Below are 25,911 nucleotides of genomic sequence, written 5' to 3' on the forward strand. Positions count from 1 at the left end.
GGAGCTAAGATGCCATACGCCTGTCAGCCAAGAAAACAAAACATAAAATAGAAGTAATATTGTAAAAAATTATTTCAATAAAGACTTAAAAAATGGTCCACGTTAAAATTTTAAGATTTAAAAAAAGAATCTTCAAAAAGGAGATTGTTAGAATGGATACAAAAGCAAGACTAAATTGTATATTGTTGGCAAGAGGTGCACTTCAAGCAAAAAAGAAAGAAGCTAAAAGTAAATGCATGGCATAAAGGGATATCATCCAAATAGTAAGCTTAAGAAGACTGAAAGTATTATAGTATTGAACAATAAAATAGGCTTCAAGACAAAAGGTATTAGCAGAGATAAGAGGGACTTTTCATAATGATAAAAGGATCAATTCATCAGGAAGATATAGCAATCTCTACCTAATAACAGAGCTTCAAAATACATGAAGATGTTTTCACAGAATTAAAGGGAAAATAAACAAATATATAGTCATAGTTGGATATTATAATACTTTTCTCTAAGTAATTGATAGAACAACTAGACAGATCAGTAAAGACAGAAGATCTGTATAACATTGTCAGCTACCTTAACTAACGCTTAGGGAACACAATACATAAAGTGCAGGGTATAGATGTTTTTCAAATTCAAATAGTACTTCTCTAAGGTAGGACATGAGCTATGATGTAAAGCAAATCTCAATACATTTAAAAGGGTTTAAACAATAGCCTAGTCTCTGATCACAATGGAATTAAATTTTTAATAAATAATAATGACTGAAAAATAAAAAAAATAACTCGACAAACATTTGAGAATTAAATCACACACTTCTAAATAACTTAAGAGAACTTGCGCTTTTGGCAGAGATGGAGTAATACGGGGCCAGATTTATGCTTCAAGCTTAAAGAAAAACAGAGGAAATGTAAGGGAACAGTGATTTTCAGACACTGAACACCAGGTACTGTAGACAGTGATCCCTGAGAAAGGAAAAATGACATGGTCCCTGAGATTGTTTCAGGTTACCGCCAGGTGAGAGTTTCTGGCCTATAGCACAGGGAGAAGACACCCAGACGGGTCCCAGTGATCTTCCTGGGTTGAGGAGGCAGAGCTGGAATCCAGGAACGTCACGGCAGCTAGAGTTCTCAAAATAGAGAATCAGGCATTAGAGGGCTGCCTGGGGCGAGAGGGGGTGCTCCAGAGATCTGTAGGAGCTCCCTTCAGTATCTTCAGTGAAATACTGATCAGCACATGTGTATGAGGAAGCTCCCCCAGGTGAGGAAAGAGCCACTTGAAAGGAATAAGATGAACAATCCCCAGAGCTCACAGGACCATGAATATTTCATATTCCCATAAGCCAGAGTGGGAAACCCTTGTAATTCACAAGGGTATTGCCTCAGGAGTGAAGTGAAACAGCCCTAAATAAATGCTGCCGTGGTTCCTCCTATCAAAGCTTAGAGACTATCTTGGCAAGAAGTGAACATTTTCCAAGTAATCTAATTGTGTCCCAGAGCAAACCTTAAGAGTATTATAGGAATAAAAAAAAAATCCACTAAAGTAAAATTCATGGTGTCTTGCTTCTGAACAAAGATTGTAAGACATGTGAAAGAATTAGAAAGATCTGAACCATGATGAGAAGAAAAATGAAAAATAGAAACACACCCACAAATGGCACAGATGATGCAAATAAGAATGTTGCACCAACTTTTATAAATATGCCCCATATATGCAAAGAAGTAGAGAAAAGCTTGAGCATGTTAAGGAAGATAGAAGAAAAATCCAAATCAAACTCTAGAGGTGAAAAATGTTTTGGAGGAAAAATACACTAGATGTAATTATTTGCAAATCATTAACTGTAAAATAGCAAATTTGAAAACCAGAAACCATCTAAAGTGGAACACAGATAGTAAAAAGTTTAGGAGAAAAATAAGCAGAGCATCAGTGAACTGTGAGACAACGTCATGCTTACCCAACGTTCATGAGATCAGAGTCCTCAGAAGAAGGGAGAGCAGAACAAGTTATTTAAATAAATCATGGCTGAAAGTTTTCCAAATCTGATGAGAAATTAGAAATCCATGTAACCAAAACCTCAGTGAATCTCATCTTATAATGATAAAGGGTTCATTTATCAAAGGATGTAACATGAGGTGCTTAACATTAGGGGCATAAATATGTATACACCTAATAAGAGTGTATGAATTCACTGAAATTCATGAAGCAAAACTTATAGAACTGCATGAAGAGTCAATCATATCCACAATTATAGCTGGGGCTTTCAATACCCTTTTCTCAATAATCAATAGATCAAGTAGGCAGAAAACAGTAAAGGTATAGAAAACTTGAACAACACTATCACTCAACTTGGCCGAATTGACATTGATAGAATACTCCATGTAACAGCAGAATACACATTCTTTTCAAGTGTACATGGAATGTTTACCAAGATAGACCATATTATAGGCCATAAAACAAGGCTGTCAGTAAATTTAAAAGGATTGAAATTATTCAAAATATATTATCTAATGATGGTAGGATTAAATTAAAAATCAATAACAGATATTCCAAATATTTGGAAACTAAACAGCACATATGTAAATAATCTCTGAGTCCCGGGAGAAGCTGATAGGAATATTAGAAAACATTTTGAACCAAATGCAAATGAAAACCCAACATATAAAATTTTGTGGACTGTAGCTAGAGCAGTTCTCAGATGGTAATTTATAGCATTAATGCCTGTATTAATAAAGAAGAAAATTTTAAATCAATGGTCTTAGCTCCCACTTTAAGACATACAGAAAAAGAAAATTCAACCCAAAATAAGCAAAAGAAAGGCGATAAAGATAGAGCAGAAATAATTCAAATAGAACACAGATAAACACTAAAGTCAGTGAAATAAAAAACTGGTTCCTTGCAATCAATGTAAGTGATAAAACTTTAACCATTCATCAGGAATAAAAAAGATACAAATTACCAATATTAGGAATGAGAGAAGTGACTTAATTACAAATTCGAAAGATATTAAGAGAGTACTAAGGTGATGTTAGGCTTCTCTGGTGGCTCAGTGGTAAAGAATCCACCTGTCAATGCAGGAGACATGGGTTTGATCCCTGGGTCAAGAAGATCCCCTGAAAAAGGACATAGCAACCCACTCCAATGTTCTTGTCTGGGAAATCCCATGGACAGAGGAGCCTGGTGGGCTATAGTCCATGGTGTTGCAAGAGTTGGATATGACTTAGCACTTAAACAACAACAACAAAGGTAATGTTGTGATCAACTTTCTAGCAAGGAATTCTACAACTTAGATGACCTGGATAAACCCCATAAGAGACTCAGACACTTAAAGCTCACCCACAAAGTTAGATAACTCCCAAAGCCTTGTCTCTATTAAAGAAATTGAATTCCTATTTAAAACCCTTCCCATAAAGAAAACTCCATGCCCCAAAACTTCACTAGTGGATTTTGCCAAATATTTAAGGAAGAAGTAGTAGCAATTTGTTATGAGTTGAATTGTGTCTCTCTCAAAATTTGTATTTTGAAGTCTTAACCCCCCATTGGCTCAGAATATGTCATTATTTAAAGATAGGATTTTTACAGAGGTAATCAAATTAAAATGAAATCTTCAGAATGGACCCTAACCCAATATGACTTACGTCTTCATTAAAGGGGAATATTTGGAGACAGGCATAGAAGGAGAACACCAGATGGACATGAAGACAGCCATCTGCAAGTCAAGAAGAGAGGTCTGGAACAGATCCTTTCCTCACTGCCCTTGGGAGCAACCAGTCCTGCCCTGATTTCAGGCTTTTGGCTTCCAAAACTGTGAGACAGTACATATCTATCTATCTACCACCCAGTTTGTGGTACTTTGTTACAGGCAGCCCTAGAAAATTAACACATAATTCTACTCAAACTCTTCCAGGAAATCAAAGAAGAGGAAACGTTTTCCAGTTTGTTCTATGAGGCTACCTTGGTACCAAAGCAAGAGAAGGAAGTAATAGACTAGTATCTCATGAACATGGATGTAAAATTTTTAAATAAAATTTAGCAAATCAATCCTACATACATCCCTTTACTTTAAGCAAACTAGAAATAGAAGATAATTTTTTCAAACTGTTAAGGCACGTTTATGAAAACATTACTTCTAGCATCTTTTTTTGTTGGTTTTTTTTTATTGTATTTGTTTTTAATTGAATGATGATTGCTTTACAATATTGGCTTGAATTTCTGTCATACATCAGCATGAGTTAACCATAGGTATACATATGTCCCCCTCCCTCTTGAATCTCCTTCCCACCTCCCACCCATTCCCACCTCTACCTCTAACATCTTATTTAACTATAAAGAGTGATTGCTTTTCCTGTAGTGTCAGAAACAAGACAGGGGTGTTCACTCATGCCACATCTATTCAGCATTGTTCTGGAGATTATAGCCTGTGCAATAAGGCAAGAAAAAGAAATAAAAGATATCTAGATTGGAAAAGAAGTGAAATTGTTTTTGTTCGTATACATGATTGTTCATGTAGCAAATTCTACTGATTGTACAGAAAAAGCTTCTAGGACTAATAGTTTAGCAAGTTTGCAGAATTCAAGGTCAATATACAAAAATTAATTGTATTTTTGCATATTAGAAAAGAAGAACCTGAAATGACAAAATTTTAAATACCGTTTATAATGTCATCCAAACATGAAATTAATAGGGATAAATTTGACAAAAGGTGTCTAAGATTTTTTCATCAGAAAACTCTAAACCATTGCTTAGATGATTCCTGGATTGGAAAAATTCCCTGGAGAAGGAAATGGCAACCCACTCCAGTATTTTTGCCTGGAGAATACTGTGGACAAAGGAGCCTGGAGGGCTACAGCCCACTGGGTTGCAAGAGTCGAACATGACTTAGTGACTGAACAACAACAAGAGAAATTAAATAAAAGGAGCCATATATCCTGTTCATGGATCAGAAGACTCAGTGTTGTTAAGTCATCTCCCCAAATTAGTCAGTGGATCCAGCACGATTCCAGCCCTTGAACACACTCACCCTGAAGGATTCTCAAAGCTTTTGCAGGCAAATGGCATGGTGAAGGCTTGGGCACTGGCTGCACAGGATTTTGCTAAGCTGTGCAAGCCTGACGGTGGTCTCTAGAACGATATCCTGGGGGGGGGGCAGCAAGGGCTCAAGGATGGACAGGAGGTCAGGAGCTGGGGCTTAAAACCAGGAAGAGCCACAAGGCAGGAGCTGGCAGGACCAGGCCAAACGAAGATTCACCCACAAGTCTGAAACTGTTGTCTCCAGGTGGTGGGATGATGGCAGACGCTTCTTTTTTTCTTTGTGTTTCCTCTCTCTCTTTTTTTTTTTTTTGAAAAAAAATGTCACAGAACACAACTATTTCCAATATCATCAGAGAAACAGCAGTCCTGTTGTTGGCTCCTATGGGGTTTTCCTTTCAGTACTTTTATAGAATTTGGGTATTTTTAAATGGAGATTGTATTTGTTTTATAACAAAGAACAAAAGGCAGGCAGACAGACCGAAAGAACATGACCTGTGGCTGAAGCAATAGGTTTTGAGAGACTAGCGGGAGCTCCTGGTGGGGCCACAACTCAGGAACCAGGACACGGAAGCCTCAGGAAACGCGGGATGAGCAAGCTACAGCACCACACTTCACTTGCCACGTTCTTCCTAAATCTGACTTTCGTTGGACACACAGAGTGTCTCCAGTTAACACATCAAGTCATCTTAGCACATTTGACAGAAGCCGTAACTCCTTAACTCCACGGAGGTAGATTGGGATCTCTTAATTACTTAATTGAAAAAAGGTACACATGTCAGATTGCTGCAGTGTTTGGGAATTAATCTTTAAAACTTGACAGTGAACATTAAATTCAATTAGGGAGAGCGATTAGCAAAGATTCTTCTCTCCTTCACTCCGGGTACTTTGGGAAGCGGCTGACTGGTCTGCATTGATTCTGATGCTACCATTGTGTATATATCAACCAGGAGAGCCGAGTACGCATTTTTCACTTTGGAGGGGAGTTGTTGGGCAGCTTAGGGATTGCTGAATTTCCTGAAACGTTTCCACGACTGGTTCAGGAGGCGGTGGCCGAGAAATCAGACCTCTCTGGTCGCTGATTTGGCCTTGGTGTCACAGGCTTCAGAGTCTCTTCTTTCTTTGGTTGGGATTCCCTCTACCCCCTCCTCCTCCTCCTTCCCTTCCTTCCCGTTCCAACGTCTGGTACTCAGGAGATGTTTGTTGAATGAATGAATAAATGAATGCATTTAATAGATGGGAGCATTTGGGCACATTTGCTGCAGAACACATTCTTTTTCTGACCCTCTCTCTGCCTCTCTCTAGGGGAAATACAGGGTGGTATTCACAGCTCCCTTCCCCCAGCCCTGCCCCTCGCCCTCAGTTCCTAGAAGCGACCACCCTCTCCATGTGTATTTTCTTTTTGAATTTATTTTTTGGTTGAGAGGCCTATGGGATCTTCCTCCCTGAGCAGGGATCCAACCTGTACCCTCTGCAGTGGAAACGCAGAATCTCAACCACTGGACCACCAGGAAAGGCCTTCCATGAAGACTTTTATAGTCTTATTCAGTTCAGTTCAGTTGCTCAGTCGTGTCTGACTCTTCGCGACCCCATGAATTGCAGCACGCCAGGGCTCCCTGTCCATCACCAACTCCTGGAGTTCACTCAGACTCACGTCCATTGAGTCAGTGATGCCATCCAGCCATCTCACCCTCTGTCGTCCCCTTCTTCTCCTGCCCCCAATCCCTCCCAGCATCAGAGTCTTTTCCAATGAGTCAATTCTTCGCATGAGGTGGCCAAAGTACTGGAGTTTCAGCTTCAGCATCATTCCCTCCAAAGAAATCCCAGGGCTGATCTCCTTCAGAATGGACTGGTTGGATCTCCTTGCAGTCCAAGGGACTCTCAAGAGTCTTCTCCAACACCACAGTTCAAAAGCATCAATTCTTTGGTGCTTACCCTTCAGTGTGCAAATAAACATGGTAGAGTTTTGCTTCATGTGAGTTTTTATTTATTTTAAACATTTAAAAATACTTGTAATTTATTTATTTGGCTGTGCTGGGTCTTAGTTGAGGCATGTGGGATCTAATTCCCTGCCTGGGGATCAAACCGAGGTCCTCTGCATTAGGAGTGCAGGGTCTTAGCCTCTGGACCACCAGGGAAGTCCCTTCTGTGTGTGTGTTTTTTTTTTTGTTTTTTTTTTTTAACCAATCACTTACATTTATTTCAGGACATAATATACTATTTAGACCCAAGGACAGTACTAAATCATAACCCTGTTAAATACCTACAGGATATTTTATTTTTGCAAAGATAGGTCCTTAAAAACTGGACAGATTAATAATATAACAAATATCAAAATCAGATGAAAAATACGTTATTGCTCTCATTCACTCTGTCCTAATGTTAAAGATGTTACAAAGATATACAGATTATCATCATGCTGTTCTTTTGGGAGCCTATATTCAAGCTGACAATAAGGTGTTGTCAAAGGGATTGTTCTCTGATTTTTGCAAAGAAAAACAGCCCAAATTGTATTCTTAATGCTACATGATTTAACTGTATCATGCTTGGCACATGGTATTATTTCTCCTACTGGAGCAAGTTCTCATTTTCTCAAGGCCTTCCCCCCAGCTTTTCTAGAAATAAAGCTTAAATATCATTTATTTTAAGCTTTCAGAATAAAGTTGACCTCATTTATACAGGTACCAGGTTGGTGTACTCATATATATCTTTTCCAATTGCAGGCTAAGCAAAGGCATGCATTTAGAACTGTATTAATATATTAAAGCGAAAGATAAACCGACTTAATATCAAGAGAAATTGTGACCTTCCATGTAGTGTTTGATAGAGAAACACTGATTCTGACACATTGTCTTATTTTATTCAAATAGCAGTCTGCTCACACATGGTCCAAGAACACTTGAGTAATAAAGCAAATATAATCACATGTTAAAAACTGGTCTTCAAGCATCATAGCCAATGATGCCATGCTTGCCTATGATCTCACCAACGTAAAACCACATCCACACCTCAGTGGCCACCAAACCATTCAGTAGAGCCTCCCTAACAGTGAGCTGTTTGAAGCTACCAGTTTTAGCACTCTTGATAATTTTTTTCAAGCTCTGAATTGCTGTAGGGATCTCAGCAGAGGTTGGAGGAACCAGCTCAACCTTGGCATAGTACTAAAACGTGGCCAATCGAGGCTTCGAGTAAGTCATAGCAGCGTTGACCAGCGCCGGGGCCTTTTCCGCAAGGTTACAGACAAACTGGGCCATGGTCCTAGGACGGAGAGCCTGTCACCCCGACTGCCCTTCTGTGTGTTTTTAAAATTGTGATGAAATACCCATAAGACTTACATAATATGTAATGGCTACATAAGATGTAGCCATTTTTCAGTGTAGATTCATTGGCACTAAGGTAGCTTCCCTGGTGGTCCAGTGGCTAAGACTCCGCACTCCCGATGCAGAGGACCTAGCTTTGATCCCTGGGTCAGGAAGATTCCCCTGGAGGAAGAAATGGCTACCCATTCCAGTATTGCCTGGGAAATCCTGTGGACAGAGGAACCTGTTGGGCTATACCGTCCATGGGGTCGCAAAAGAGTTGGTCGCCACTTAGTGATGAGACAACGAGTCTAAGTGCATTCACATTGCTGTACAGCCCTCGCCACCGTGCATCTGCACAACTGTTCATGTTGCGAAAGTGAAACTGTGTCCCCATTAACATGATCCCCATTTCCCCCTCCCGGCAATCCCAGGTAACCACTGCTCTACTTTCTACCACGATTTTGACTGCTCTCAGAACCTCTTGTATGTGAGATTATACTTTTTGTGACTGGCTCACTTCACTCAGCGTGAGGTCTTCAGGGTTTATCCATATGGTGGGATGTGTCAGAATTTTATTTCTTAAGATAGTAATATTTCACTGTGTAAGTGTATATGTATGTGATATACATGTATGTGTATATATATAGATCACCTTTTGTTTATCCATTTATTCATCAGTGGACACTTGGGTTGCTTCCATCTTTTGACTGTTATGAATAATGAATGCAGCTATGGACATTCAGTCCAGTTCAGTTCAGTCGCTCAGTCGTGTCCAGCTCTCTGTGACCCCACGGACTGCAGCACAACCCCATGGACTGCAGCACGCCAGGCTTCCCTGTCCGTCACCAACTCTCGGAGCCTACTCAAACTCATGTCCATCGAGTCTGTGATGCCATCCAACCGTCTCATCCTTTGTCGTCCCCTTCTCCTCCTGGCTTCAATCTTTCCTAGCATCAGGGTCTTTTCAAATGAGTCAGTTCTTTGCATCAGGTGGCCAAAAGATTGGAGCTTCAGCTTCAGCATCAGTCCTTTGAATGAATATTCAGGACTGATCTCCTTTAGGATTGACTGGTTTTATCTTGCAGTCCAGGAGACTCTCAAGTGTCTTCTCCAGCACCACAGTTCAAAAGCATGAATTCTTTAACACTCAGTTTTCTTGATGGTCCAACTCTCACATCCATACATGACTGTGGGAAAAACCATAGCTTTGACTAGACGTACCTTTGTTGGTAAAGTCATGTCTCTGCTTTTTAATGTGCTGTCTAGGTTGGTTATAGCTTTTCTTCCAAGGAGCAAGTGTCTTTTAATTTCATGGCTGCAGTCACCATCTGCAGTGATTTTTGTCACTGTTGTGAAAGTTCTAGGGCCCACAATAGATTTCCCAATGTAGGAATCTGGCAAAGGGGCTGAGGACCTCCAGGGAATTTGACTTTGAAGGCCAGTGGGATTTGATTACAGAACTTGCACAGGACTGGGGAAACAGCCTCTTGGAGGGCACAAACAAAACCTGTGTGCAGCAGGACCCAGGAGAAAGGAGCTGTGGCCCCACGAGAGACTGAGTCAGACCTGCCTGCGTGAGTCTGTGGTGGAGGCGTGGGTTGAGTGGCTGCCGTGGGGTCAGGGGCACTGAATACAACAGTTCTGGCATAAGTGCTTTTGAAGGAGGTCACCATTACCGCCCTTACCCTTACCACAGTTTGGCCTCAGCCAAAATACAGGGAGGGAACACAGCCCCATCCATCAACAGCTATGAACATTGGGGTACAAATATGTCTTTGAGACCGTGGTTTTACTTTTTTGAGCATTTATACGCAAGTGGAATTGCTGGTTCATATTATAATTCTATGTTTAATTTTTTGAGGTTTTGCTATACTTTTTTTCCCTCTAGTGAGCAAACCGTTTTGCATTTCCATCAACAATGTACAAAGATTCTGATTTCTCCACATCTTTGCCAACACTTATCTTCTTCTCTTTTTTTTTAAATAATAGAAGCCATTCTAATGGATGTGAGGTGGTGTTTTTATGTGCTTTTAAAGCTTAGATGACATCATACTGAGTATATGCAACAGTGTATATTGTCTTATGTATTCAGGATTATAACCCTATAGATCTAGTTCATTAATTTTACTTTGTTTTTTCTATTCAAGTCATACTTGTACATAGTTTTGAAAAAACAGCAGTTTCCTGTGCTCTGCCTTTCCACCATGAATTCCCACTTCACTTTGAAGTCTTCTGGCTGCCTCCTCTGTTATTTCTGTTCATATTTCTAAATGTAAATGCTGCTGGTTTTTGCTTTTCAGTCTGAAACCCCAGCTGTTGGCCCCTCACAAGGAAGAAAGGAACCGAGGTCTCTCAACATCCTTTGAAGGCCACTGTTGACCTCTTGTTTTCTTAATCTTAGATATTTACATATGCCTGGGAAATAATGCTTTCAGAACTCTGATCCTATGCATTTTGAGAACCTTCAGAATGTGACAGGGTGAATTTTCTCATCTTGAAAGGGGAGGTTATTGCTCACATCCAGTTTGTGGATGCGTGTGGGCATGCTTTGGGTTTACTCTTACTAAGGAAACAAGAGAGGGTCAGGGAATCCTGCTGTTAAAAACCACATGCTCTACACGCCTCAAGAAAGCACAGCCTCCAGCACCGCAGCTCCTGCCGGGCGCCAGGCACAGTGCAGCGTGCCCAACCCTCTCTCGTTCCCCACCGCTGCTGCCTGGTGGTGGGGCCCTGCTTACCCCCGTTATGTGGAGGTGGAGACTGAGGCCAGGAGAGGCCAAGCTTCTTGGCCAAGTCACATGACCTGCGAGCAGCAGCATCACATGGGAGGCGTGGCAGGTGCCTTCTGGCTCTTGTGTTCACGCCTCTGACCCAGCTCGGAGGGTCGGTGAGAGTGTCCCCTTCTTCCTGGGGTGACACCAGAGAGGGGGATACTTGCACTATTGAGCACCCCCCTGTGTCAGGCGTAGGGCTAGCCGGCTCAGGCTCCTTGCTTGCCAGTCTTTCCCCAGGGGCTCATGGTGGTTGGCGGAGTTTGCTGCAAGAGCTGGTGGGAATCCAAATGCAGCTCTTTCACGCCCGAATGGTCCCTGCTCTCGGAATGTTCAGTTCTGTACTTGAGGGCTTAAAAACACATTTCAGAGGTCATTAAGTGCACACAGGGCTTTCTGCCATGAGCATCACTCTCCACAGAGAGCAGGGGGCCAGGGAGGGATGGTACCTTCTCTCCCAGAAAAAAGGACAGCGTGCCCCTCGGGCAGGTGTCTGCTCCTGGTCTGGTTGCAGGCACCTGTGTGGCAGGCTCTAGTTTGAATTTTAGTCTTAAAGTGGGACGTATGCAGATGGCCTGGCCTGCTGCCATGTCCATTGCAGGGCTTAGAAAGTCCTGTCTCAGAGGACAGAGGTCAGAGGCACAGGCAAGGCTGGGCTGGAACTTTTTGGTGGCGAGCAGGTGTGAACCGGGTGAGAAGGGCTGGGCAGGTGTGTGGCAGGACACAGGACAGGCTGTTTCCTTGTGGGCTCCGTTAACCCCAGAAAAAATTTTGGGAACGGCTCCCTTGTGTCCTGCCAGTCCCAAGGCCTTCTTATATTTCCACCAAGAGAATTTCACATCTAGATACTGTTTGGATGGTCAAATATTGGGAGTCTGGTTCCACTGCGGGAGCATTTTCCGCGTGCAGGGGGGCTCAGCTGAGCCCCTGAGGTTGGGGTCCCGTTCATGACGTGTGTCGCTGTGTTTGCCTCGTAGGTGTGGAACGCCGTGGACTCAGGGAGCTGTTTGCAGACCTACTCCCTGCACAGCGAGGCAGTGCGGGCCGCCCGGTGGTCCCCCTGCGGCCGGCGCATCCTCAGTGGCGGTTTCGACTTCGCCCTGCACCTCACAGACCTCGAAACAGGTATGTTTCTCTGTATCCTTCCCCCGAGGCGCCCCCTCCTGCGAGCTGGCAGCCGAGCCAACGTTCTCTCTGGGGAGGCTTCTCCTGGCCAGGTTGGGGTGCGGGGCCACAAGCTGCAGCCATTTTCAGGGCTGGGGCACCTGGGATCAGGGGAGATGCAGCTTGGGGAGTGTGTTTCCAGGCCATTTGGCTGAAATGGAGCCTCTCCAAGGAGAGGTTCACGGTGGGCCTCAGCCAACTCGCCTGGAGGACAGCGCCCCAAGGTTGTCTCGGCCCCAAGCTGTGGGGCTGGATAAAGAGGTGGCTTTTTAATCAACTTCTGACATGCAATTTGTACTGAAATAGATTTAGCTTTATCACAGTGTCCTTTGGTTGGAATCAGTTTAGAATTCCTGTCAATTCATTACCATTGAAAGGCTGTAAGGAACGATTCCAGCTCATAAGGGAAGTCTGCAAACGAGTTCTGCTTTCATGCCCGCCCGCCCCGCACCGGCCTCTGGGTGAGATGGATTCGTGCTGGCTGGGTCCTCAGGGGGTGCTTGACAAGCAGGGCGAGAAGGAGAGAGAAGTCAGCAAGGGAACTTTTCCACTCCCCAGCTTTCCTGGGCAGCAGGCGCTGGGAGCACCACGGGCCTGGCCGTGGTTCTCCAGTGAGGACGGAGCTGGCTTCCAGCCTAGCCCCCTGACCCCAGGCTGGCTGCCCTTGGTGCCTCCCTGGCTTCCTCCTGGCTCACTTTGTTCTGGGTACCGCCACTAGGGCCAGGAGGGGAGGCCTGGGTTCACACTGATCCCTGGGACACCCCTGCCTGCCTGGCCCAGCTGGGGAGACGCTGGGGGCCCAGGCCTCTCCCAGAGTCCAGCAAACAGTGGGGTGAGCACCCTCAGAGCCTGGGCCCTCACTCTGCCCCGCAGCTCGGGTGCAGCGGGTCTGTTCCTCACCCCGAGTGTCCTTGTCTCCTGCTGGGTCGTGCAGGGTGGCCTTATGCGTGCCTCGCAGCACCTGTGACCGAGGCCCGGGGGCTGTCAGTCGGTAGGGGTGGTGACCAGGCTGACAGCCGTGAGGGCGGTGGGTGCAGTGTTTCAGGTTTTGCATGTGACACATCGATCCTGCCAGCCACTGTTCTCCCCATTTCCCAGGTGATGAAACTGAGGCTCGGAGGGGTGAGGGACTGGCTCAGGGCCTCCAGGGGTGCACGGAAGGTGGGGTTTGGAGCCACACCTGTGCCACTTCAGACTCCATGCCCGTTCCACCGGGCTGGGTGTGTGCACTCCTTAGACCGTGACCTTCCTGGGAGCCCGTCCGGGCCGAGAGGGAGCTGCGGCTCCGGGGGTTTGGTACCGCTGGGTGATGGTGACCGTTGAGTCAGTGACAGTAGGAGGTCCTGTCACCAAGTACCTGCTGTGTACAGGGTCTTCTGTAGCCTTCTGTTCGGGGTGAGGCCCCACTTACTCCTTGAGACTGGCGCCTCCAGAGTCCCCTTTGTCACACAGACCCAGAGGCACAGCCGGGCAGTGGCTGAGCCAGGATGATCACAGGTCTACCAGGCTCCGAGGCTGGTGGCCTGACTGCTACACCGTGTTGCCCGTGGATCCAGGAAGCCATGCTTGGTATTGGAGACACAGAGGTGAATAAGCCCCAGGATGCACCCTGGAGAAGCTCCCATCTGCTGGGAGAGACAGACATGCAGAGAGTCCCAGAGAACAGTGAAAGGCTGAGATGATGTAGCCTGGAAGATCAAGGAAGGCTTCCTTGAGGAAGTGGGGCCCAAGCTGATGCAGGAATAGGGGAGACAGAGAATCAGGATGGAGGGGAGCTGGTGAGGAGGAGGAGGGAAGTGGAATCTCAGCAGATGGAACGAGGATGGATCCATCATGGGAGCATGAACCACGTGGTGTGTGTGGCAGTGTGGGGGGTGCAGGGAGCTGGGGGAGGTGAGTCTGGGGGTGCAGGAATGGGAGCTCCAGCTCCACACGCATCCTAGACCATGGGGCGTGCCTTCCCCACATGCTGCTCCCCAGACCAGCATCACTGAGCACCCACGGGTGCCTGTGTCGCCTGCCCAGGGGTGGAGGTGGGATGAGTTTCCCACGCAGGTGATGCTGGCGGGTTAATCAAATGCAAGTCGGCTTGACAACATTAGTGAATTCCTGGTGGCCCTTTGTAATGATCTGTCTCCTCAGTCAACAGATGTTAAACAGGCCCTGCCACGGTCTCTGGGTGTGAGTGTGGGTGGGAGCAAGTGTGGGGGGTTCAGACGTGTTCAGGCCTTCCGGGAGGCCTCCCGCCTGCCGAGTTAGGGCCTGCCATAGCCGGTGGCGGTCGGGGGCTGTTGCTGAGTTTGGAGCAGGAGGGAGTCATGGCAGGTCTCCCTGGCAGCAGGTGTGACCGGCAGTACAGTGGGAGCCACAGGAGGGGAATGTGCCCGCCCCACCCGGTCTGTGCTGGACCGTGCTGGAGGGAATGCCGTCTGCTGCCCCAGCTGCGGTGTGTGGGGTGGGACGGGGGAGGTCTGGCCCCGCCCCACCCTGCCCTGCCCCGCCCCGCCTGCCCCGGGCCTTGCTGTCCACTCGGGGTGGTGAGGGGGCACTTTCTTCTGCACCCCTCTGCTGGGAATGGGCTCACCACCTGATTCGCCTGTTGAAGGCCCCCTCTCATTCATTCAGCTGTTACTTATTGGGCACCAGCTGTATGCAGGCCCTCGTGCCGGGGCCGCGTTGGTGAGCAGCATGCACGCGCTCTGTGCCTTGAGGGGACCAGGTAGGGGCCAGGGGTTTGCCCTTGCCCTTGGGGAAGCCCTCTAGCTCCTGGACGGGGCCTTTCCTGTTGAGGGGTTGTTGGGTCTCTGGGTCCGTCCCCCCCGGTTAGTGTGGGAGCTCCCTGAGAAGGGCGGGGGGGCCTGTCCTGGTGGTCCCTGGGTCTCCGTCACCCGGCCAGGGCCGGCTTGAGCAGCTGCTCAGTGGATGTGTGGACGAGGCCGGGCTGAGGCTGGCACTTGCTGGGCAGGGCTGGGTTCACGGGGGCCGCAGGGTGGGCTGGGGGCTCCACGTGCCCTGGCCCAGCGTGTGCGGGGATGTTCTCTGCCTGCAGTCCTGTGGCTCACGACCTCATTTGACTTCTCTTGTCCTTTCTTGCCACCGAGTCTGATCTTCCTTTTCACTTGATCTGCCTCTTTCCGCCCTTGGTGATTTGGCTTTTTCATTTCAATCTAATTAGAACTCCCTGCCAGGAGAAGGCAACGCAGGGCGTTCTCACTGCCGCGCTCTGGGAATTAGTCACTTGGTGCCCATTGTCGCTAATGGGAATTTGGCGCCAAGGCCATTTATCCTGGTGTCCTCAATCAATACAGTTAAAAATCTGTGGATTCGGAAACGTCAATACCTGGCCTGAAATATGGAGGGCCAGCCACATTTTATCTCGTTAATTTATAGTTCTGACGGGCTGTTGGCTTATAGAACAACCATGAATCAACACTTAAAATCTGCTCACAGATTAATTATTTTTGGTGCTCTCATTTCAGTCTGTAGTCTTCCTAACAAAACGTCTCTGGTACATTCGGCTGAGGTGGTCTTGGGGAGCGCTGGTTGACTCCGCCAGGGCGCAAGTGAGTCAGTGTCCGGCATACCAGGTCAGCCTGATTCCTCGGAAGCCCCCGGCCAGCTTGTGCTTGTTCATTTCCAAGTGGCGCTGGTTTCTTGCAGATTCCAGCCTGCAGCCTGGCTGGTGAGGCCTCGGACTTGGCATGCATTTGTTGACTGCAAGGGAGGTGGTCCTTTCCCTGGAGCCCCCAGGGCGCTGGGTGGTCAGGATCCCTTATTCTCCTGCCTGTGCCCAGTCAGCTCTCCCAATGTGTGACCAGCCCGTCTGGGGCATCCGGGCAGTGCCACCTGGTCCCAGCTCCCGGATACTGGAGGCAGCACGGTGGGACTGAAGGAGCTTGGATGGGGTGCGCTTGGGTGTCCTTGGGGGATGGTCCTTGAGCTCTCTTTCTGCATCTGTGAACTGGACAGCAGTGCCCAGCGGGTGGGCTCGTCGAGGGGCACAGCTGAGATCACATGTACAGAGTGAGTGCCTGCTGCATGGAGGCCACTCAGCAAAGCAGCTCCTGCCCCGCTCCATCCCTGCCCTACAAGACCTGACAGAAGGTGGGAAATGATGGCCTTGTTCCTCTGAGCATCTGGACCCAGCTGCTGGACGATTTCTCCAAATGGGGCAGCTTTGGTGGCTCAGTTCCGAGAGCCTCCCAAGAGGCCCTGAGCCAGCTTCCTAGCATGGCCTTGATCCCACGTGTGAGTCTAGGGGCAGACAGATGGGAAGACCACCTTTCAGGGTCTCCCAGCTGCTTCTCCATCTTTTCCTACTCCATGACCGGATGGCCTGGTGGGGGGTAGCAGCTTTCTGCTCGTCATGTGTTGGCACCTGCCCTTTCTTTGGGGTGGGTGTCCTCTTTGCTCAGACCCCACCACCCACAGCCTTGCTGTCCCTAGCCCCTGCCTGGCTTTTCCTGCTCTGGGATTGCTATGTCACTTGGCATGGGTATGTGGGCCCAAGTGGTCAACCGGGACTGGCCCCACCAATAATCATTGCTCTTGTTTTCCAGAAAGTGTCTTGGCTGGTGCTTCCCTCGTTTTTGCATCATGACTGGGGCCTCCATCACAGAAACATGGAAAAAGGGAATGACAGAGTGGCCAGTGCTCATGGTGGGCCAGGCCGTGGGCCCTCTAGCCCTGGTTCCCGGCACCCTGTTTGGCCTGTATCAAGCTGAAATGAATACGTGGATATTAGGCTCTCTGCTTATTATGTATTTAGTGTCCACACTGACCAGTCAGTGAGATATTTTTACCCCCATTTCACTGACTCAGAAGCCGAGGCCTGGTGTTTGGACCTGCAGTGACGGAACCCGGGCTCAGCCCCAGCCCGTGAGACTGGCAGAGGCTCTGGCGTTTGAAGGGCAGGAGTGGGTTCCCTCACCACGTCTGTTTCTGGGCTGCAGGCCAACAGTTTGTGTAAACTGAGTCCAGGAGAGCCTGCTTGGCCCTCTCCCGGGCAGCTGGCTCCCCGCCTGCTGAGTGGAGGATAACTCTCGGTGGTGGGCGTGGGGCGGCGGGCCCCTGGGAAGGAGCCGCACCCAGGCCGGTCCGGACTCATGCCTCTGACGAAGTGAGTGGCTGCACTGGCCGCACGCCTCCTTCCGGCAGGAGGAACGTTGCCCTGATGATTTTAGAACACTTGGCAGAGGAAGGGCTGATAAGCCTCCAAATTAAAAGACCCGAGGAGAGTGTCAGGGGCTCGCTCAGCTCTGGAGAAGGGGCCCAAGGGGAGGCTCCTTGTGGGGCCACAGCCTGCAGAGCAGCGCTGCCCTGAGGGGCCTGGGTGTCTCCAGTCCCGGGCTTTTCAGCACCTTGACTTTTCTAGAGCATCTCAGAGGGCCCTGGTTAAGTGTTCTCCCCGTGCCCGTGGCGAGCAGGAAGGCCTGCTGCCAGTGGGCATGGATACGGTGCTTACGAGGGTGCGGGCATGTTCGTGTCATCACTCCTTTGGCCCTAGATCCAGACATGGAGGCTGTGCCCTCCTGATCCAGGCACCTGTCCCCGTTCCCACCCACGCTCTTCTCTTCCGCCTGCAGGAGTATCTCTCTCCAGTCCCAACCTTGATTTCTCCCCCTCTTTCCACACAGCTTTGGGGTGAGAAGCTGACCCTAACTGTGGATATATATGAAATCGGGTGCTACCATGCTTGAGTAGGCCCCCGCCAGCCCTGTATCTCACACTTGGAATGTGCCTCTGAGGCCTCTCCCCACCTCCACAGACGTCCATCTTGTCATCCGCTAGTTAAGCTCATGCCAGCCCTCTGGATAAATCAAAGGTGGTTTTTAATCAGCAGTGCTATTTCATTCATGACCGTTACCGCACAGCAGTGGTGGCTTTACCTCTGTTTAATTGTTTAATTGCACTGCAGTTTGGCTCCCTTCGCAGGTAGGATGACCTCTGTTGATTGACCCCGGAGCCTAAACATGGTCACGGCTTGTTCATGTCCGAGCGGTGACCTCTGAGTCCCAGAAAACCAACTTAAGTTATACCTTTGGGATGGACCCTTTCTTTTTGCAAGTGGAGAACTATTTAAAAAAAAAAAAAAAGTTTGGAAAATTCAGCCCTGTCCAGTTAATTAAATGCAGTGGCCAAGCTTGATGTAGGAGAAATTTCTAGAAGTACCGCCATTTCTTCTGCTACTGCGGCTGCTGCAGCTGCCGTCTTCAGGCCTGCCATTTGTTTGGGGCTCTCTGTCTTACCTGCATTGTCTCTAATTCTCACAACAGCCTCTGAAGGTCAGATCTGTTATCCTGATTCCTTGTACCGGGAGCCCACAGATCCGAGAGGATTGCCAGCTGATCCAGGGGCTGCCAGCTTATCTGTGGGGAGAGCGTGCAGACGTGGCCTGTCTGAACTCTGGCCCGGGCCCCTCCCCAGGACTCAGCCCGGCATGCCAAGGCAGCCCTTGTTTCTGATCTGCAGAGTTTGATCTGAAAGTTAGCAAGCTCCTGTTCTCGTTAACTTCGAGTCAGGATGGTTAAATTTACAGCTGGCTGAATACTTCCCGGAGGATGAGTGTAACGATATTGATTTTAGTGGAATGAGTCATATGCCGCCTGCCTGGGAACACGAGCTCCATCACCCGCAGCCGGCAGTCGCAGCCAATCCCTTGTCAATGTCTCCGCAGCCCGCTCCCCAGCCCGCGATGTGCACGCAGAGCCCAGGAGAAGGAAAGGTCACGGCGTACCGTGGGCGGGCAAGGCGGGGTGCAGCCGGCTGGGCCCTGGGGTCGCTTGGGTCCGGCCTCTGTCCCAGCGTGACTGGTTTGTGTGACGTCCCCTCTCTGTCCTCCATGCACCCCGCTGTGAAACAGGTCCATGCAGAGTTGCAGTAGGACCCATGCACGCCCCAGGCAGGGGCCCTCTCCCCTGAGAAGAGGGCCTGAACTTCCCTGCAGTCTCTTGGGGACCCAGGCTTGGGTTTCACCTGAGTTGTTACGTGCCAGGACCTGGGCTGGGGTGCAGACCTACTGAGGGCGCTGGAGAGGCCCCTCAGGGCCCTGGAGCCTGCATGACGAAAGGGCCCTACATAGTAGGCGTTAGGGTGGACAGATAGTGTTGCCCAGCCACACGGGTGGTCACCTCGGGGAGCTCAGTGTGTCTGTCTGAGAAAGGGGGGTGGGGGCTCCCTGAAGAGACCCCGGCCGGCGTGACCAGCTGCCTTGTCTCAGCAGTATCGGTGATGGCGCGCTGGCGGCAACAGGAGTGTAGAGAGAACAAATTGCATTTCTGCGTTCTATTTCCAACATGTTTTTGCTTTAACGGCGAGTTATAGTTTATTTGTATCATTATTGATTCACGGAGGCAAAGAAGTGATTTTTCCTAATTCCAAGAGGGTCTGAACAGTGCTTATACCAGTCGAGTTCATTACAACACGATCAATAACGTCGGTGTTAGTGGATTAAATATTTTAAAACTCAGTTTCGTATAAGCAGCATACAGCGAAGAAGTGGAATTTTCCATAACAAATGTGTAAACAAGTCAGATGCATCTCATGGTTAGAGGTTATATATAACCAAGCGTCGTGCTCAGAGTCTCATGGCCCCGGGAAGGGATGTAATAACTATGCCGCCCTGTTTCTGAGAAGTTTCAGAGCAGGAGCACATGTGACAGGCCAGGATCTCCGCTTCCATCACGGCTATCACCTTCAAGACAGTGTCTGATAAATGTTTGCCAGCCTTATCCATGTCTCTTTAAGAAAATGTAAAGGCCAGCCCAGGGCATCATATTCTCATAGCCTCAGAACAAAAACTTAAGTCAGTAATCTCTCAAGTCTCCTGCTGTTGAAAACTCATATCCCTTGGTTTTAGCTTTCAGTTTAGCTAAGGATGAATTCAATAATTTGGGGCTTAGTTGTCTTCAAACCGTAAGAGTTTCCCTTTGTTGTTTGCTGTCTGCTGGGCCTTCTAGAATCCTCTGCATCCCACGCTGCTTACTGCCCTCCCGACAGATGTTCGTGTTTGAGGGCACGCGACCCCGCAGAGAAGGGGCCTGCCCAGGGTCGCTCTCCTGAAAGTGACAGAGCTGGGATGAGCCCCGGGTCTGTGTGACCCTCAACCCCTCCTCGGTATCACCTCTCACTTTGCATAGGTTGCTGGGGCCCTGATTGCGTTACAGTCTCACCCCAGACCTCCATAGGTTGTGTCTCTCGAAAATTAGGGATCTGTAAGCTGTGAAAGTGCTGTACTCAATATGCCAGCAAATTTGGAAAACTCAGCAGTGGCCACAGGACTGGAAAAGGTCAGTTTTCATTCCAATCCCAAAGAAAGGCAATGCCAAAGAATGTTCAAACTACTGCACAATTGCACCCATCTCACACACTAGTAAAGTAACGCTCAAAATTCTCCAAGCCAGGCTTCAGCAATACGTGAACCATGAACTTCCAGATGTTCAAGCTGGTTTTGAGAAAAGGCAGAGGAATGAGAGATCAAATTGCCAACATCCGCTGGATCATGGAAAAAGGAAGAGAGTTCCAGAAAAACATCTATTTCTGCTTTATTGACTATGCCAAAGCCTTTGACTGTGTGGATCACAACAAACTGTGGAAAATTCTGAAAGAGATGGGAATACCAGACCACCTGACCTGCCTCTTGAGAAACCTATATGCAGGTCAGAAAGCAACAGTTAGAACTGGACATGGAACAACAGACTGGTTCCAAATAGGAAAAGGAGTATGTCAAGGCTGTATATTGTCACCCTGCTTAATTAACTTATATGCAGAGTACATCATGAGAAACGCTGGGCGGGAAGAAGCACAAGCTGGAATCAAGATTGCCGGGAGAAATATCAATAACCTCAGATATGCAGATGACACCACACTTATGGCAGAAAGTGAAGAGAAACTAAAAAGCCTCTTGATGAAAGTGAAAGAGGAGAGTGAAAAAGTTGGCTTAAAGCTCAGCGTTCAGAAAACTAAGATCATGGCATCTGGTCCCATCACTTCATGGGAAATAGATGGGGAAACATTGGAAAGTGTCAGATTTTATTTTTTGGGGCTCCAAAATCACTGCAGATGGTGACTGCAGCCATGGAATTAAAAGACGCTTACTCCTTGGAAGGAAAGTTATGACCAACCTAGACAGCATATTGAAAAGCAGAGACTTTACTTTGTCAACAAAGGTTCGTCTAGTCAAGGCTATGGTTTTTCCAGTGGTCATGTATGGATATGAGAGTTAAACTATGAAGAAAGCTGAGCGCCGAAGAATTGATGCTTTTGAACTGTGGTGTTGGAGAAGACTCTTGAGAGTCCCTTGGACTGCAAGGAGATCCAACCAGTTCATCCTAAAGGAGATCAGTCCTGGGTGTTCATTGGAAGGACTGATGCTGAAGCTGAAACTCCAATACTTTGGCTACCTCATGTGAAAAGATGATTCATTGGAAAAGACTCTGATGCTGGGAGGGATTGGGGGCAGGAGGAGAAGGGAACAACAGAGGATGAGATGGCTGGATGGCATCACCGACTCAATTGACATGAGTTTGGGTGAACTCCGGGAGTTGGTGATGGACAGGGAGGCCTGGCGTGCTGCTGTCCATGGGGTCGCAAAGATTCGGACAAGACGGAGCGACTGAACTGAACTGAAACTGAAGCTTATTAAAAAATGGAAACATTTTTTAGTTTTGGTCCCTTTTAACAAAGAAAATACAGCAGAGGCCGAGATATTACAAGTAAAAGTAGGAAAAAAAGATTAATTATGGCTTGTCTTCTAACTGGAAAATTTTAGTACTTAAAAGACATAGATTCTCTCTCAGTCTCTTTAGGGAATGGAGAATGAATAACATAGTCAAATACATTTTTTTTTCAGCAAAAATGTTCAGTCATTATCTTTTAGCAGCTCGACTTTCACTTTTCCTCTCCTCTCCCCCGCCCCCACACCCGTACCATTGCTGGCAAGACTGTATCACTACACTTTTTGAAAAAACATGGCTAATTCATTGCCTTTCCTGAAATAAGCATATGGTTATATGATATGGTCCAAGAAACAGGGAGGATTTTTTTTTCCTCCAGGCAGATAGTTTGTTTTTCCTTTTGGACTTAAGGGTTGGCAGTGAATTGCAAATGAGCAAGAAGTCGGCATTAGGCACAGTTGTTTCCTTCTGAAGAGAAGACGTGTGGCCTGCTGGGGCCTTCTCGCGTTGCGGGGGCTGCAGCGGCACCTGGACGCCCCTTTTCCCACCAGGGAACGTGACGATTGTCTTTCCCCTGAGCCCCCATGCGAGTCCCCCAGCCCTTTGGCTGGAGCGAGGCTCCTGAGGCCAGCCCTGGGGTGCACAGGCTGGCACCTCTGTTCCATCCTTCCTGGACGGGGAGCCTGCTAACTGGGCTCTTAAATGCTGGGTTTCTTTCTCTCATCTTCCTTTTAAATATTTGTGTACTCGGCCGCGCGGGCTCTTAGTTGCGGCGTGTGGGACCTTTCGGTCTTGGCGGCGGCACGCGGGATCTTGACTTGTGGCGTGCAGACTCTCAGTTTGCAGAGCGTGGGATTGAACCCAGGCCACCGGCACTGGGGCTGTGACGCCTTTGTCCCTGGACCACCAGGGACGTCCCACTCTTGGTTTCTGACCATGGTTTTCTGACTTGGTTTCAACTGTAGCAGAAAGGCGAGGAAGAGTTTGGGTTCCAGACAAGTTTCAGGAAAGGAAAAGAAAGAGGAAGAACAAGAAGTACCAGGTTTCCAATGAGATTCATTCCCCAGGAAGCAATTTTTTTGGTTAACTTGAGAGAGTTGCTTGTCTTTTGAGCTAATGAAAGGGGCACAGCACCCAGAACACTACAAGTCTGTTCATCTTCCTGATGCTTCACAGGGGAGTTATTTATTAGAAAAGCAGTATTATGACAGCAATATCAGTGTTATCTTACTACGCCTCGAACAACGCATTTCCCTGGGCGAATCCCCACCTTTGTTCACGTGCGTCCTTCTTTAATGTTCCTGTGACTCGAGAACAAGTGCCCAGCATGGTCGTTCTTGCCACACTGCTATTTACAGTCCCAGTTGTAGATGGCTTTTCAATGTGGCGCCAGGCAGAGAACCTTATTTGCCTTAACTGCTCTCCTCGGGTTGGACAGCGAGGCTACTGTTTATGGTCCCTTCACCATAGTCAGCAGCGCGATCCCAACTGCCCAGCCCTCGACAGCACGTCGTGATGACACACGACGACCACGGAGATCTCTGTGCGTTGCATTTTGTAGCAAAACAGTGGAGGGGCTTATTGAGCTTAAGGAGGCATAGAGTCTTCATTTACAAAAAGTCAAGTGTTTCCAGAATTTCCTCTGATGACAAGTGACTGCCAACTCTAGGCCCTTAGAAGATATTCGGGAAAAAAAAAAATCAACATGTTTAATCATCCATCAAGGTAAAGGTGATACTTTAACAAAGAACAAGAGAGTAGCCTCTTTCCAAAAAATTTGTACCATGGAGAGGACATTTTGAAAACAGATGTTTTTAATCATTTGTATTATTCTGTAATTTTTGTTGCCCCAAATGATGTGAATGTATCACCTATTAAAACTTTGATTTTTGCACTTTTAACCCAGGAACAGTGTTTTTCTAATCTGCTCTAAAATCCTATAAATGAAAATTTCAATGGATTGTGAATTGGGTTGTTAAAGATTACTTGCAGGAGCCATTATTTGGCATTAGGGGAAATGGAGCTTTATTAGCAAAATGTTCATAAAATCCTTTGCATCAGTGGTAGAAGAAAGTGGGAAATGTCTCTCCTGTTTCCAGCGGTAAATGTCTTCCATTGTGGCTCCTCGAATCTCTGGAAGGAGGCTTTTGGGGCTCTGGCAAACTTCGGGGTCTAAACTGAGGCTGTAACTGAGCTGCTGTCGAGTCCCCGAGTCAATGAAAGGTCCCTAGATTACAAAAATGGAATAAGTATAGTCCTGCTGCTCTTACTAAAAATATCACAACTCATTTGGTTTAATAATTTCCAAGAGGTTTGTTGGTACTCTTAGTAAATGGCATATTAAAGTGTGTTTTAAAATATGGGTTATTTTATCCTTTTGTCCTTGTCTCAAAATCATCTTATTTTTTTGGTAATTGTTTTTATATTCATAATACATTGGTTCAGTAGCACACTGTGTCACTTATTTATTAAATAAATACACCCGTGTTGGCATCATATGCCTAAGGGTGTCTCCTGTGCTGTCAGACAAGTTGGGAGACCAATGATGTAGGCATATTGGCTTTATCAAGACTTCTGCTGTAACTCTCAAGAGCACCAGTTGATGACTTTTATCTCCTCACCTGGTGAGCTGGTAGAGCATTTAATTAAGTATGGTCCTGAACGCAAAGCCAGGCGGTCTTCCGGAAGTGCTTTCTAAATCTGTGGGCCCAGTGCATTTCCTGGGTTCCTGTGAGAGGAGACTCTGCTTGAGATCTTGGCAGGGCACTGGCTTCCGGCTTCTTAGGTCCCTAACTGCCTACCACCTCAGCCCAGGGGAGGGTTTCTGAGGGCCAAAGGCGGTCAAGGATGCCCCTCCTGGGCTGTGGCAGTGTGCAGAGGAAGGCAGGCTGGCTTTGGAGGCCAGTATACCTTGGCTCAGCGCAGAAGTTCCGTTCCCCACGTGCCCCGACCGAGTCCGACCTGTTCTAAATGATCGACAGTTCTGGCATTTTTATGGCTTACCTCTAAGCGATCTCGGTGAAGAAGATATTTTCCACAGCAGAGTTACGTGCATACAGGCAGACATTTGCACAGTGCCTGGGGGTGCTTGATCGCAGTATCATGGCAGATAGAAACGGTGGTCCACACGCCTTTCCTCCAACCTGTGGCCTGAGTCACTGTGATGTCACACTCATTGATCACTCAGGGTCTGATGGCACCCCACCTGCCACACTCTACCGCAAACTCCACCCACCGCATCCTATTGCAAGCCATAAGGGTGTGATTGTAAGGTGCTGATCCTAAGAAGAATCACTTTGGCTCATCCTGCTCTTGGTTTTTACACTGCCCAATGAGTAATCTATGGTATTAATTGTGTAGCTTTGGAGCTGTTATTCAGTCTTCCTGAGCCTTGGTTTCTTCAAACTGCAAAGTGGGTTTAGGGTTGACATGTGCTTTAACTGGGTTGATGTGCTTGGGTTTACTGTGCACCTAACACGTGGTGTTCGTGGATTCAGGCACATTGCTTATCCCAGCGGGTAGGGGTGAGGTGGGGTTGAGCTAGTAGAGGATCTCAGGTAGCCTGAGAGTGAGGGCAGACACTACCCTTGCTGTGTTTCCAGAAATTCTCCCCTGGCTGCCTGGGCCCAGGTGGCCGTGTTCTGTGGCTCCGTACCAGGTGGCGTCTTAATTTTAAGATATTTAGTTTGTGATCTGAGTATCTTCTGACTCTTCGTTTTGTGTGTTGTAGGAACCCAGCTATTCAGCGGCCGGAGTGACTTCAGGATCACCACCCTCAAGTTCCATCCGAGAGACCACAGTGTTTTTGTGTGTGGCGGCTTCAGCTCTGAAATGAAAGCTTGGGACGTAAGGACCAGCAAGGTAACACCCACCTTCCTCGCTTGGCCTTTCCAAGAGAGCTTCCTTGACAATTTGAATGATTGGGGGCGGGTCAGCATCTATATATAGGACCCTCGAGATGGAGTAATTACCACTTAATATGTA

General features: G+C 47.6%; 1 protein-coding gene and 1 pseudogene across 3 annotated transcripts in view; one reads left to right on the forward strand and one right to left on the reverse strand.

Moving 5' to 3' along the window:
* Positions 1–25,911, forward strand: part of WDR25 (WD repeat domain 25) — a 147,360-nt gene that overhangs the window by 78,703 nt on the left and 42,746 nt on the right. For all 3 annotated transcript variants that reach the window (XM_055556676.1, XM_055556677.1, XM_055556678.1), the window contains 2 exons: positions 12,067–12,214; positions 25,658–25,788. In XM_055556676.1, coding sequence (XP_055412651.1) covers positions 12,067–12,214; positions 25,658–25,788 — 279 coding nt within the window. The remainder of the gene's footprint in view (positions 1–12,066; positions 12,215–25,657; positions 25,789–25,911) is intronic.
* Positions 7,174–8,270, reverse strand: LOC129634449 (ATP synthase subunit g, mitochondrial-like; annotated as a pseudogene).

Source organism: Bubalus kerabau, chromosome 19 (genome assembly GCF_029407905.1).
Source record: "Bubalus kerabau isolate K-KA32 ecotype Philippines breed swamp buffalo chromosome 19, PCC_UOA_SB_1v2, whole genome shotgun sequence".
Lineage (NCBI taxonomy): Eukaryota > Metazoa > Chordata > Mammalia > Artiodactyla > Bovidae > Bubalus > Bubalus kerabau.